Raw genomic sequence first — 14668 nt, 5'->3', positions numbered from 1 at the left:
TGGAAATAGGTCTTAGGGGCTGAGCGACAGAGTTGTTTTGGGGTTTTGATTTTTTTAGATTATTTTATTTGAGAGAGAGAGAATGCATGCACACGCAAGAGCAGCAGGAGGGGCAGAAGGAGAGGGAAAAGAAGCAAGTCCCCCACTCGGCCCAGAGCCCAAGGCGTTTGGATCCCATGATCCAAGATCATGACCTGAGCCAAAATCAAGAGTCAGACACTCAACTAACTGAGCCACCCAGGTGCCCCAGGGATAGAGGGGATAGAGCCTAAATACATATATGAGGAAAAGACACTAAGTCTTAAGTTCACGAAAGACAGGAGGCTGATTGTACATCCTTGCTCATAGTAGCATTATTCTCAATAGCCAAAAGGTGGAAGCAACCCAAGTGTCCATTGAGGGATGAATGAATAAACAAAATGTGATCTATATATGTACAATAGAATATTATTCAGCCTTAAAAAGAAAGAGGATTCTGACACATGGACAAACTCTTGAGGATATTATGTTAAGTGAAATAAGCCAGTCACAGAAAGATAATATTTGTTGATCCCACTTATATTAAGTACTTAAAATAGTCAAATTCGCAGAGATAAACAGTAAAATGATAGTTTCCAGGGGCTGGGGGAAAGAGGAGTGGGGAGTTACTGTTTAATGGGGATGAAATTTCACTTAGGGAAGATAAAAATTTTGGAGATGAATGGTGGTGATGGTAGCACAAAAATGTGAACATTCTTAATGCCATTGAATTGTACACTTAAAAATAGTTAAGGGGGGGGCACCTGGGTGGCATCTGATGGTTAAGTTTCTGATGCTTGGTTTTAGCTCAGGTCATGATCTTGGGGTCATGAGATCCAGCCCAGAGTCATACTCCATGCTCAGTGTGGAGTCTGCTTAAGAGTCTCTCTCTTGGGGATCCCTGGGTGGCGCAGCAGTTTAGCGCCTGCCTTTGGCCCAGGGCATGATCCTGGAGTCCCGGGATTGAATCCCACATCGGGCTCCCGGTGCATGGAGCCTGCTTCTCCCTCTGCCTATGTCTCTGCCTCTCTCTCTCTCTCTCTCTCTCTCTCTGTGACTATCATAAACAAATAAAAATTTAAAAAAAAGTCTCTCTCTTTATGTTGGTAAATTGAACACCAATAAAAAATAAATTTATAAAAAAAAAGTCTCTCTCTTTCCCTTTGGCCCTCCTGCTTGGGCTTTCTCCTTCTAAAATAATAAATAAATCTTTTTTTAAAAATTTTTTTTCATAAATTATATTTTTATGACATTTTATATACAACACCCAGTTTGATATAGTGATGGTGGATACATGTCATTATACATTTGCCAGAATTCATAGAATGGACAGGACCAAGAGTTAACCCTAATGTAAACTATGGTCTTTGGGTGACAACAGAGTTCATAGATTGTAACAAATATACACACTATGGTGTGGGATGTCAATAGCAGAAGCAACTGTGGGTATAGAGACAGGGGATACATGGAAACTCGCTGTACTTTCCACTGTAAATTGAAGATGGCCTAAAAAGTTTTTATTAACTCGGTAAGGTCACAGGACACAAAATCAATGTACAGAAATCTGTTGCATTTCTATACACTAATAATGAAGCAGCAGAAAGAGAAATTAAGAAAACAGTCCCATTTACAATTATACCAAAAATAATAAAATAAGGGGTGCCTGAGTGGCTCGGTCCGTTAAGCATCTGACTGTTGATTTTGGCTCAGGTCATGATCGCAGGGTCCTGGGATTAAGCCTCGCATCAGGCTCCCTGATCATCAGAGAGTCTGCTTGTCTCCCTCTCCCTCTGCCCCTGCTGCCACTCATGCTCTCTCTCTAAAATAAGTAAGTCCTTAAAAAATAATAAACTTGACTGAGGAGGTGAAAGACTTGTAGTCTGAAAACTATAAAACATTGATGAAAGGAATTGAAGATGAAACGAACAAATAGGAAGATATTTCATGCTCATGGATTGGAAGAAGACATATTGTTAAAATGTTCTACTCAAAGCAATCTACCCATTTAATGCAATACCTAATGGAAAACACCAACAGCATTTTTCCCAGAACTAGAACAGATAATCCTAAAATTTGTATGGACTCCAAATAGCCTAAGTAATGTTGAAAAAGAAGAATAAAACTGGAGGTATCACAATCACAGATTTCAAGATATACCACAAAACTGTTGTAATCAAAACAGTATAGTATTAGCAGAAAAATAGACACATAGATCAATGGAACAGAATAGAGAGCCCAGAAATAAACCTACAATTATGAGGTCAATTAATCTTCTTCAACAAAGGAGGCAAGAATTAGAAACGACAAATACCCACCATTTGCTTCAACGTGGATGGAACTGGAGGGTATTATGCTGAGTGAAGTAAGTCAATCGGAGAAGGACAAACAGTGTATGTTCTCATTCATTTGGGGAATATAAATAATAGTGAAAGGGAATATAAGGGAAGGGAGAAGAAATGTGTGGGAAATATCAGAAAGGGAGACAGAACATAAAGACTCCTAACTCTGGGAAACGAACTAGGGGTGGTGGAAGGGGAGGAAGGCGGGGGGTGGGGGTGAGTGGGTGACGGGCACTGAGGGGGACACTTGACGGGATGAGCACTGGGTGTTATTCTGTATGTTGGTAAATTGAACACCAATAAAAAAATTATTTTATTTAAAAAAAAAACAAAGGAGGCAAGAATATGCAATGGGAAAAAGACTGTCTCTTCAACAAATGATGTTGGGAAAACTGGACAGCCACATGCAAAAGTATGAAACCAGAGCACTTTCTCACACCATGCACAAAAACAAACTCAAAATGGTTAAAGACCTAAATGTAAGACCCGAAACCATAAAACCCCTAGAAGAGAGCACAGGGAGTAATTGGCCTTCACAACATTTTTCTAGATATGCTTCCTGAGGCAAGGGGGAAAAAAGGAAAAATAAACTATTGGGACTACATCAAAATACTAAAAGACAGCCTACTGAATGGAAGGAGAAATTTGCAAATGACATATATGATAATGGGCTTGTATCCAAAATATATAAAGAACTTACACAACTCACTACCCAAAAACCAAATAATCCAATTTAAAAAATGGCAGAAGACACAGAGAAATTTTTCCAAAGAAGACATACGGATGTCTAACAGACACATGAAAAGATGCTCAACATCACTAATCATCAGGGAAATAAATCAAAACCACAAGATATAACCTCACACTTGTCAAAATGGCTAAAATAAAAAACACAAGAAACAAGAAGTGTTGGTGAGGATGTAGAGAAAAAGGAACTTTTGTGCACTGTTGGTGGAAATGCACACTGGTACAGACCTTGTGGAAAATACTAGAGAGATTCCTCAAAAAATTAAAAATAGTTTTGCCATATGATCCAGTAACTCCACTAATGGGTATTTACCCAAAAAAATATGAAAACACTAATTCAAAAAGATATATTCAACCCTATGTTTATTGCAGCATTAAGTAAAATAGCCAAATTATGGAAGCAGCCCAAGTATCCATCAATAGATAAATGCATAAAGAAATGTGGTATATATACACAATGGAATATTACAAATACTACATTATTTCACAACCATGTGGAATTTAAGAAGCAAAATAAATGAACAAAGAAAAAAAAGAGAGACAAACCAAGAACAGACTCTTAACTATAGAGAACAAACTGATGGTTATCAGAGGGAATGTGAGTGAGGGGATGGGTGACATAGGTGAAGGAGATTAAGAGTACACTTATCTTGATGTGTATTGAATAATATAGAATAGAAGCTTGAATCATCATATTGTACACACTAATATAACACTGTATGTTAACTGTTCTGGAATTTAAATAAATAAATAAGTTCCTCTGGAAAAAAATACAAAAACACTAATTCAAAAAGATATATGCACCCTTATGTTTAATGTGGCATTATTTAAAATAACCAGATTATGGAAGCAATCCAATTTCCATTGATAGATGAATGTACAAAGACGTGGTATATATATACCTTACTTACTCCGCCATAGAAAAGAATGAAATCTTGCCATTTGCAACAAGGAGAGATATAGAGGATATAATGCTAAGTAAAATGAGTCAGAGACAAATGCCATATGATTGCACTCATATATGGAATTTAAGAAACAAAACAAATGAGCAAAGGAAGAAAAAAAGAGAGAGGCAAACCAAGAAACAGACTCTTAACTATACAGAACAAACTGACAGTTACCAGTGAAGAGGTGGATGGGGGATGGGTGAAATAGGTGATGGGAATTAAGGAGTGCACTTGTGGTAAGCACTGGGTATTGTATGGAAGTGTTGAATCACTATGTTGTACACCCGAAACTAATATTACACTGTATGCTAGCTGGAATTTAAATAAAAACTTTAAACATTTTTAAGAATTATATGTTAAAATTATAAAGCACAGGGTCACCTGGGTGGCTCAGCCATTGAATATCTGCCTTCCTCCCAGAATGTGATCCTGGAGTCCCAGGATTGAGTTCCACATCGGGCTCCCTGCATGGAGTCTGCTTCTCCCTCTGCCTGTGTCTCTGCCTTTCTCTCTCTCTCTCTCTCTTTCTCTTTCTCTTTCTCTTTCTCTTTCTCTTTCTCTTTCTCTCTCTCTCGAATAAATAAAATATTTTTTAAAATTCCCACAAAAAAAATAAAATAAAATAAAAAAATAAATAAAAATTCCCACAAGTTGGTAATAATAAATAAGATCTTTTAAAAATAATAATAAAATAAAATTGTAAAGCACAGAATTAGAAAATCTCTAATATCAAACTTAATGAAATAGTTGATAGGGGTAAAAATCATCAATAAATGAAACCACTAAATAAAAGGTTGTTGGAGAACTTTACAATGAAGGGCTCAGACTGTCACCATCTGAACCTACTGATTAATCTTAGCATCACTAGTAATAACACAATTAGATATGCTAGTCTCCTGATTTGATATAATATGGCACTAACTCTGAAGTATTTTCATCAAAAATATTGAGCCTGAGACACTAATTTTGCCTCTCTTAACTTGGTTTATAATGAGAGGAGAGGGATCCCTGGGTGGCGCAGCGGTTTAGCGCCTGCCTTTGGCCCAGGGCGCGATCCTGGAGACCCGGGATCAAATCCCACGTCGGGCTCCCGGTGCATGGAGCCTGCTTCTCCCTCTGCTTCTCCCTCTGCCTGTGTCTCTGCCTCTCTCTCTCTCTGTGACTATCATAAGTAAATAAATAAAAAAAAATTAAAAAAAAATATAATGACAGGAGAAGGAGAAGAATAAATTAGATGATCCCATCAGGAAGCGGACAAATTCAGAATGTGGGACGTTCCATATGATAACTCATCTGATTTATTCTGTAAGTCAATGTCACATTAAAAAAAAAAGAGGGGCCACCTAGGAGCCACATTTCCAACTCCTGATTTTGGTTCAGGTTGTAATCTCAGGCTTGTGAGATTGAGCCCCTCATCAGGTTCCACACTGGGCATGGAGCCTACTTAAGATTCTTTCTCTTTCTCTCCCTCTGCTACTCCCTCCCCCCAAAAATAAAAATATTAAAAATTAATTTTAAAAAAAAGAAGGAGTATGCTAGATCAGTGTTCTCACCAGAGACGTTTTGTCCTGAGGGGAACATTTAACAATTTCTGGAGACATTTTTTATTGTCTCAATGTGAAAAGTGTACTGGAAACTAAGGAGTAGAGGTCAAGGATGCTACTTAGCATCCTACAATGCACAGGACACCCCACACATGTAAGAATTATCTGCTCCAAAATGTCAATAGTGCCGCTGATGAAACACCCTAAAGGAGATTGAAAAGACACAACAATATAATTTAGTGTGTAGGTCTTATTTGGATCCTGATTTAATGAAACCAAAACCACAAAAAGACATTTTTGAGACAATCAGAGAAATCTGAACATAGATTGGGTATTAGATGATACTGAAGAATTATTGCTGAGTATGTGTTGTGTATGATATGTAAGAAAATGTCTATAATTTTCAGAGATTACTAAAATATATAGGGATGAAATGGCACAATGTCTAGGGTTTTCTTTAAAATATTTCACCAAAAAAAAAAAAAAAAGATTACATAATACTGTTGACAAAGTATTGTTAAGTCTAGAATCTTGGCGATGGCTTTGTGAGTGTTCCTTCCATATGTGTTTATATATATATTTTAAAGATTTTATATATTTATTCATGAGAGACACACAGAGAGAGGCAGAGACATAGGCAGAGGGAGAAGCAGGCTCCATGCAGGGAGCCCAATGTGAGACTCCATCCTGGGACTCTAGGACCATGCCCTGGGCCGAAGGCAGAAGCTTAACCGCTGAGCCACCCAGGGATCCCTTTATGTGTTTATATTTGATAAAATTTTTATTTGAAACCCAAAGAATATTCTTCAGAAAGAATACTTTAACTCAGCAGAAGAAAAAGGAATAGACAAGAAACAATGAATGTTATTCATGGAGGAATCCTTTTGTACTGTGAGCACCTTCTGTTCAGACTAGAAAGTACATGGTATGAAGCTGATGCCTATTCAGATCCTGAGATGAGCTGCACGGTGGCCAAGCACTTTCAGTCACAATTCAGTGAGAAGAAACAAGGTCTCCCTGCTTACCAAAAGATACTATATATGAAAAAAAAAAAAAAGAAAAGCATTTTAATGGGTTCATTCTAGTTTGGAAGCTATTGTAATATATATTTGCTGAAGAACAAGATTTTTCTTATTTCATTTTTGTAGTAGAGGCTTTTGAGAAATTGGAATACTCTAAAATTTTTTAGTGTAAGGAAAAAATCACTGGGCTAACAAGGAAGGAATCTTCTAATGTGCCTCTTGTTTCTCTATATTTTCAAAGAGACTATCACTTTTTTTTTTTACATCTCAATTAATTTGATGACTGTATCTCTCAGAATATTAGGGACAAGATTATTTTCTATTTGTGAGTTTCTTTAGCTTGTTATCATCCAAAGTCCAGACACCTTATGTGACCTCATTAGTGTGGGTACAGTGATGGGTGTATTCCTCATAATTGGTAGTGATATTGGTGGGAAAGTCAAAGCAAACTTGCACTGACCAAATAGAATCCTACGATCTGCTGGAAAGCAGCTATGGAAAAAATCATTCACTTGTATTGCAGGACAGAGGTATAGACCAAAATATGAGAAATTTTCACTGGGTAGTAAGTTAGATGATGCACCCTCAAATGATATATCTAAATTCTAATCCCTGGTACCCCTGAATGCAACTTTATTTGAAACAGTGTCTTTGCAGACATAATTAAGTTGAAAATCTCAGGGTAAGATCACCCTAGATTTAGGATAGACCCTAAATCCAATGGCTGTGTCCTTATAAGGGAAAAGAGAAGGAGCTTAGAGACACAAGAGAGATACAGGGGAAAAGCCGTGTGAAGATGGAAACAGAGATTGGAATTATACAGCTACAAGCCACAGGATGCCAAGGATTGCTAGCTGTCACCAGAAGAGTGAGGCATGGAATGAATGCTCTTTTAGCCTCCAAGAGGAACCAACCTTCCTAACACCTTGATTTTGGACTTCTGGCCCCAAGACTGTGAGTGTACAAATTTCTGTTGTTTAAAACCACCCAGTTTGTGGTAAGTTTTTATGAAGGCTCAGGAAACTAATACAATTGATGTGGGGTAGATTTTCACAGAAATAACCTGATGAATTAAAACAAATGACTCAGATTCCCATATGGTCTTCATTTTGTCATTCATTTATTCATTTTCTTGTTCATTCGTTCATTCATCTAATATCCATTAATTATGTACTTGGCTCTAACATATAAACTGAGACTTTTTTAGATTCTTTGACCCATTCTTGGTCCAGGTAAATTTGCTTACTAACTTTTTAGGCAGAGGAAAGTTTATTGTAGATATTTTGTACTTCACTTAGAAAGAGCTGTTGTTTCTGGATTCCTGTAAGTTACCTTGCATTCTGCCTAAGAGTTGGCCAACAAATGGCAATAACAAAAAGTAAAATGGGAATTTTCTGTTTTCTCAGAATTTCATCTAAGGCCACAAAGTTGAAGACAAATGGCAACAAATACTTCCACATTGGGAGGATAGGTGCTAAATTCATCTATGCAGGATTTACAAAAAGATAAAAACCCTTATCATACATAATCTACGAGTGAGAAAAAAATTTGCTACAGAAGGAGTCATTGAAAGGGATTCATAGAAGCAAAGGGTGTTAAGATTTTTTTCCTCTTGGAAACACTCTTTACAGCTGTGCTACATGTACACTGCACAACTACAGGGGGCACCATTCACCCTACAGTCATCAGAAATTTATGTAATGTTAAAACAATTTTCCAGCAGATGGCAGTAAAGTATCTTGAGGAATAAGGTCCTTTTCCTAACTCACACAAGGTCATAGAGGCTAGTAAAAGCTCTGCTCATTTTCCTTCTTCCACACACTCTCCCCCAAGTTAAATACGTAGAATTCCAAGAGAATCTTCACAGATATTGGGATTGCCTGCAACAGGTGATACTAGCATTTATTCCTTGAATGAATGCTGGCTGAGTTACAGAAACTCTTAGGCCTACCCCAGGCTACTTACTATCAGAGCAGAGCTGGGAGATCTGAGAGAGCTTGATAAGATTCCCAGGAGTCTTAGACTTAATGCCCATTCTTATCTGGAGAAGTCTGAAGGCAAGAGACTGGCTAGAACTACTATGACAACAAGACAAGGAGAGGGGAGTCAGAGCTAGTTACAGTGTACTTCAAACACTTGGCATGTCAAGAGTGCATGAGCCAAATGGAAACCCTCACTACAGGTAGCCAGTTGTGAATTGTCTGAAAGAAACTTGTCTGAGTAAACTGACCACTGAATGACAGTCACCCCCCCACACCCCCTCATTCCTCACCTCCACCCTGCCAAAAAGAGAAGATGTACAACTAGAGGACAGAAAAGGTGAGGGAAGATCACCAAAGTTACCCAGAGAAAAGATTACCTTTGGCATAGAAAGGTGTGTGGAAGTCCACCACAGGTTTCCCATAAAAGTGCTTCATAAAGGAGAGACACCTGATCACAGAGGGCATTCCACAGGTAAGAGAAAACCATAATAGCATTAACCTTTGCCCATTTACCAGTCATCTATTCATCCTTCCTTACCCTGGAAGTGCCACAGCTGCAAAAAAAGCAGAAGGAAAAAGAAAAGTTAAAGTTAAACCATGTTCTGCCTCCCTTTGTGAGTTCCTAATTTATCAACCAAGCCTAAGGAATTACTACTCACCGTATCTACTTTTGTTCTGTCTGAAGAGAACATAGATTTTTATTTGGTGGTCTTCTCTTCCCCATGCAATTCATGTGCAATAGGGGAAGTTAAACATCCTAACAACAACAACCCACTCTACCACCACAGCACTAGTTCTTATACTCTGACAACTACTTAACATAGCTCAAAGAAATTTTTAAAGATCTAAATAAATGGAAAGACATTTCATGTTCATGGATCAGAAGGCTTAATATTGTTAAAAGAAGGCAATTCTTTTCAAATTGATCTACAGATTTAACACAATTCCTGTCAAAATCCAACCTGGCTTTTTTGTAGAAATTGACAAATTCCTAAATTTTATATAGAAATGTGAGGAACCCAGAATCACCAAAGCAATCTTAAAGAACAAAGTTGGAGAACTCATGCTCTGATTTCAAAATTTACTACAAAGCTACAGTAATTAAGACAGTGTGTTACTGATAGAAGAATAAGCATATAGATCAGTGAGGTAGAGCTAAAAGCCTGGAATAAACCTGACATTTACAGTCAACTGATTTTCTGCAGGATGCCAAGACAATCCAATTGGGAAATAATAATCTCTTCAACAAACAGTGTTGGGACAACTGGATACTCACATGCAAAGAATTAAATGGGATCCCTTCCTCATACTACACACAAAAAATTTTGCTTAAGTTGGATCATAGGCACAATTATAAGAGCTAAAATTATAAAATTCTTGGAAGAAAACATAGAGGAGGTGCCTGGGTGGCTTAGTCCACAAAGTGTCTGACTTGATTTCGGCTCAGGTCATGATCTCAGGGTTGTGAGATGGAACCCTGTGTCCGCTCCATGCCCAGCATGGAGCTTAAGATTCTCTCTCTCCTTCTCCCTCTGCCCCACCCCTCCCCTCTCCCTCTTAGAGAAGAAGAAGAAGAAGAAGAAGAAGAAGAAGAAGAAGAAGAAGAAGAAGAAGACGACCACCAAAGCACACATGACAAAATAAATAATTTTTTAAAATGGGCTTTGTCAAGGTTAAAAACCTTTGTGCCACAAGAAAGTGAAAAGACAATCCACAAAATGGGGAAAGTGTTAGCAAATTATGTATTTGAAAAGAGACTTGTATCAAATATATAAAGAACTCTTAGAACTTAATAAAGAGAAAACAACCCAATTTTAAAATAGGCAAATGAGGGGTGCCTGAGTGGCTCAGTCAGTTAAGTGTCTGCCTTTGGCTCAGGTCCATGACCGTAGGATCTTGGGATGGAGCCTGGACGCTGGCCCCCTGATCAGCAGAGGAGTCTGCTTCTCCCTTTCCTCTGCCTTGTTATGTGCTCTCTCTCTCACTCACTCCTTCAAATAAACAAATATTTTTTTTTAATGGGCAAATGAAATATTTCTCCAAAGAAAATAAAATGGGGGCAGCCCGGGTGGCTCAGCGGTTTAGCGCCGCCTTCGGCCCAGGACCTGATCCTGGAGACGTCAGATCAAGTCCCACCTCGGGCGCCCTGCCTGGAGCCTGCTTCTTCTTCCCTCTGCCTGCGTCTCTGCCTCTCTGTGTGTGTCTCTCATGAATAAATAAATAAAATCTTAAAAAAAAAAGAAGATAAAATGGCCCATAACACATGAAAAGATGCTCATTAACTATATGTTGAAATATAGTTTATATATATAATATAATATATGTTTGCATATGGAAATACAAATAAAAACCACAGTGAAATACCACTTTGAAAAATAGCCATTAGGGGGCGCTGGGTGCCTCTATTGAACGTGAAACTCTTGCCTCCGGATCTCAGGGTTCTGGGATCTAGCCAGACTGAGGTCAATTCCCAGTCTGTTTGGGACTTATTTATTTCACTTAGCATTATACGCACTAGCTCCATCCATGCTGTTGCAAATGGCAAGATTTCATTTTATGGCTCAATAATATTCCGTTTATCCATTCATCAATGGACACTTAAGTTACTTCCATTATTTGGTTATTGTAACAAATGCTGCAATAAATATAGAGGTGTATGTATCCCTTTGAATTAGTGTTTTTGTATTTTTGGGTACTCAGTTCTTTGATTATTAGATCATAGGGTAGTTCTATTTTTAACTTTTTGAGGAAACTGGCTATACCAGTTTGCATTCCACCAGCGTATGAGGGTTCCTTTTTCTCCACATCCTCATCAACTCTTGTTGTTTCTTGTTTTGTGAATATTGAACTACACTTGCATCCTGGAGCAAATCCCACTTGATCGTGGTATATGATTTTTTTAAATGTATTGTTAGATTTGGTTTGCTAGTGTTTCGTTGAAGATTTCTGCATGTATGCTCATCAAGATATTGGCCTGTAGTTTCTCTCTCTCCCTCTCTCTCTTTCTCTCTGTCTCTCTTTTGTAGTATCTTTATCTAGTTTGGGTATGAGAGTGATACTGGTATCACTGAATGAATTTGGAAACTTTCCTACCTCTTCTATTTTTTGGAACAGTTAAAGAAAAATAGGTACTAACTCTTCTTTAAATATTTGGTAGAGAGGCATTACTTAGTTCCCGGCCTTGCAGAAACTCGGTTTTTTTCTTCCCCTGCACAGGAGACCTCTGCCGCAACCATGTTACACCAGATCATGGGTCAGGCCAAGAAGCATCCGAGCTTGATCCCCCTCTTCATATTTATTGAGGCAGGAGGTACTGGAGCAGCACTCTATGTGTTGTGCTTGGCAATGTTCAATCCAGATGTCAGTTGGGATAGGAAGAATAACCCAGAACCTTGGAACAAACTGGGTCCCAATGATCAATATAAGTTCTACTCAGTGAATGTAGATGATAGCGAACTGAAGAATGAAGGTCCAGACTTCTAAATGAAATGTTTCACTATAAAGCTGCTTAGAATGAAGGTCTTCCAGAAGCCATACGCACAATTTTCCACTTATCCAGGAAATATTTCCCCTCTAAATGCATGAAATCATGTTGGTGTATTGTGTTGGGGTTTACACTGAATAATAAATATCTGAAACTTGAAAAATAAATATATATATATTTGGTAGAACTCACCTGTGAAGCCATCTGCCCTGGACTTTTACCTATTGAGAGTTATTTGACTACAGATTCAATTTCTTTGCTCGTGATTGGTCTGTTCAAATATTCTACTTCTACCTGCTTCACTTTTGATGGATTATATGTTTCTAGGAGTTTATCTATTTCTTCTAGGTTGTCCAATTTGTTGGCATACAATTTTTCATAATATTCTCTTACAATTGTTTGTATATTGTGGTGTTGGTTGTTAATGCTCCTCTTTCATTTGTGATTTTGTTAGAGTTCTCTCCACCCTCCCCCCTCCCAGCTAGAGAGTCTAGCTAGAGATTTATCAATTTTGTTGATCTTTTCAAAGAACCAGCTCCTGGTTTCATTGATTTTTTCTATTTTTTGTTGCTGTTATTTCTATGTCATTTATTTCTGCTCTAATCTTTATTTTCTTCCTTCTGCTGGGTTTATGCTTTGTTCGTTCTTTTTTCTAGCCTTTTTTGTTTATTTGAGATTTTCCTGCTTCTCCAGATAGGCCTATATTGCTGTAAACTTCCTTCTTAGAACAGCTTTTGCTGCACCCCAATAGTTTTGGACCTTTGTGTTTTCATTTTCATTTGTTTCCATGTAATTTTTTATTTCTTCTTTAATTCCTTGGTTGACCCACTCATTGTTTAGTAGCATGTTTTTAACCACCATGTATTTGTGCTCTTTCCAGATTCTTTCTTGTTGATTTTCACTTTCATAGCATTGTGACCAGAAAATATACATGATATGACTTTGATCTTTTTGAAGTTACCAAGACTAGTTTAGTGGCCTAATATGTGATCTATTCTGAAGAATGTTCCATGTGCACTTGAAAAGAATATGTATTCTGCTGATTTAGGATGGAGTTCTGAATATATCTGTTAAATCCATCTGGTTCAGTGCATCAACCAAAGCCACTGTTTCCTTAATGATTCCTTATTTGGATGATCTGTCCTATGATGTAAGTGGGGTATTAAAGTTCTACTATGAGTGCCTGGGTGGCTCAGTGGTTGAGCATCTGCCTTTGGTTCAGGTCATGATCCCAGGGTCCTGAGATCGAGTCCCACATTGGTTCCCCACAGGGAGCCTACTTCTCCTTCTGTCTGTGTCTCTGCCTCTCTCTGTGTGTCTCTCCTGAATAAATAAATAAATAAAGTCTTTTAAAAATAAAGCTCTACTATTATTATATTACTATCAATTTTCCTTTATGTTGTTTTTTAAGATTTTATTTATTTATGCATGAGACACACACACACACGTACACAGAGAGGCAGAGACAAAGGCAGGGGGAGAAGCAAGCTCCATGCAGGGAGCCCGATGAGGGACTCAATCCCGGGACTCCAGGATCACACCCTGGGCTGAAGGCAGGCACTAAACCGCTGAGCCATCCTGGCATCCCCTTTATGTTTATCATTAATTGTTTTATGTATTCGAGTGCTCCCATGTTGAGTATATAAATATGTACAATTGTATGTTCTTGTTGGGTTTTCCCTTTAATTATTATATGGTGTCCTACTTTGTCTCTTGTTACAGTCTTTGTTTTAAAGTCTACTTTGTCCCATGTAAATATTGCTACCCTGGCTTTCTTTTAACATCAGTTTTCATGATAAATATTTCTCCATCCCCTCACTTCTAATCTACAGGTGTCTGTAGGTCTGAAATGAGTCTCCTATTAGGCAGCATATAGATGGATCTTGGGGTTTTTTTTAACCATTCTGTAACCTTATGTCTTTCAATTGAAGTGTTTTGTCCATTTACTTTCAAAGTAATTACTGACAAATAATGTATTCATTGCCATTTTGTTTCTTGTTTTGTGGTTGTTTTTGTAGTTTTTCTCTGATTCTCTCTTCTGTTCTCTTTCATGGTGTGTTGGCTTTCTTTAGTGTTATACTTGGATTCCTGTCTCTTTATTATTTCTATTACTGGTTTTTGATCTGTGGTTACCATTAGGATTGTATATAACATCTTCTGCATATAGCAGTCTGTATTAAGTTGATCTTCATTTATGTTTGAGCCTGTTTTTTACACATCTCCATTTCTGTCACATTTTAGATATATGGTGTTATATTTTACATCCTTTTATTTTAGGAATCCCTTGACTGGTTTTTATAGAAATATTTTTACTGCTTTTGTATTTTTTACTTTTCATACTATCACTATGTTCTTTCCTTTCCATGCAAAGAGTTCCTTCTAGAATTTCTTGTAGGGTTAGTTTAGTGCTCATGAACTCCTTTAGTTTTTGTTGGTATGAAAAACTCCTTCAGGGCACCTGAGTGGCTCAGTCAGTTAAGTGTATTCATTCAGCTCAGGTCATGATCCCAGGGTCCTGAGATTGAGCCCCACATCTAGCTCCCTGCTCAGCAAGTATTCTGTTATTCTGTTTCTCCCTCTGCCTC

The 14668-nt window shown here is 37.7% G+C and overlaps 1 protein-coding gene and 1 long non-coding RNA gene across 2 annotated transcripts in view; both read left to right on the top strand.

Moving 5' to 3' along the window:
* The window catches only part of LOC111093281, a 69945-nt gene that overhangs the window by 27810 nt on the left and 27467 nt on the right, over positions 1-14668 (top strand). The gene's annotated exons all lie outside the window — the stretch shown is intronic.
* On the top strand, positions 11834-12246 carry LOC100688724 (cytochrome c oxidase subunit NDUFA4-like). Its single transcript, XM_038580416.1, has one exon. It carries the CDS (start codon positions 11834-11836, stop codon positions 12080-12082), a length of 249 nt encoding a protein of 82 aa, XP_038436344.1. The 3' UTR covers positions 12083-12246.

Source organism: Canis lupus, chromosome 30 (assembly GCF_011100685.1).
Source record: "Canis lupus familiaris isolate Mischka breed German Shepherd chromosome 30, alternate assembly UU_Cfam_GSD_1.0, whole genome shotgun sequence".
In the NCBI taxonomy this organism is placed as follows: Eukaryota; Metazoa; Chordata; class Mammalia; order Carnivora; family Canidae; genus Canis; species Canis lupus.
The sequence above is the reverse complement of the archived record's forward strand: the minus strand, read 5'-3'. Positions and strand labels throughout refer to the sequence as shown.

Bases quoted from the DNA above. Each gene is read 5' to 3' on its own strand.
- LOC100688724 (XM_038580416.1), top strand. From the start codon at position 11,834: ATGTTACACCAGATCATGGGTCAGGCCAAGAAGCATCCGAGCTTGATC.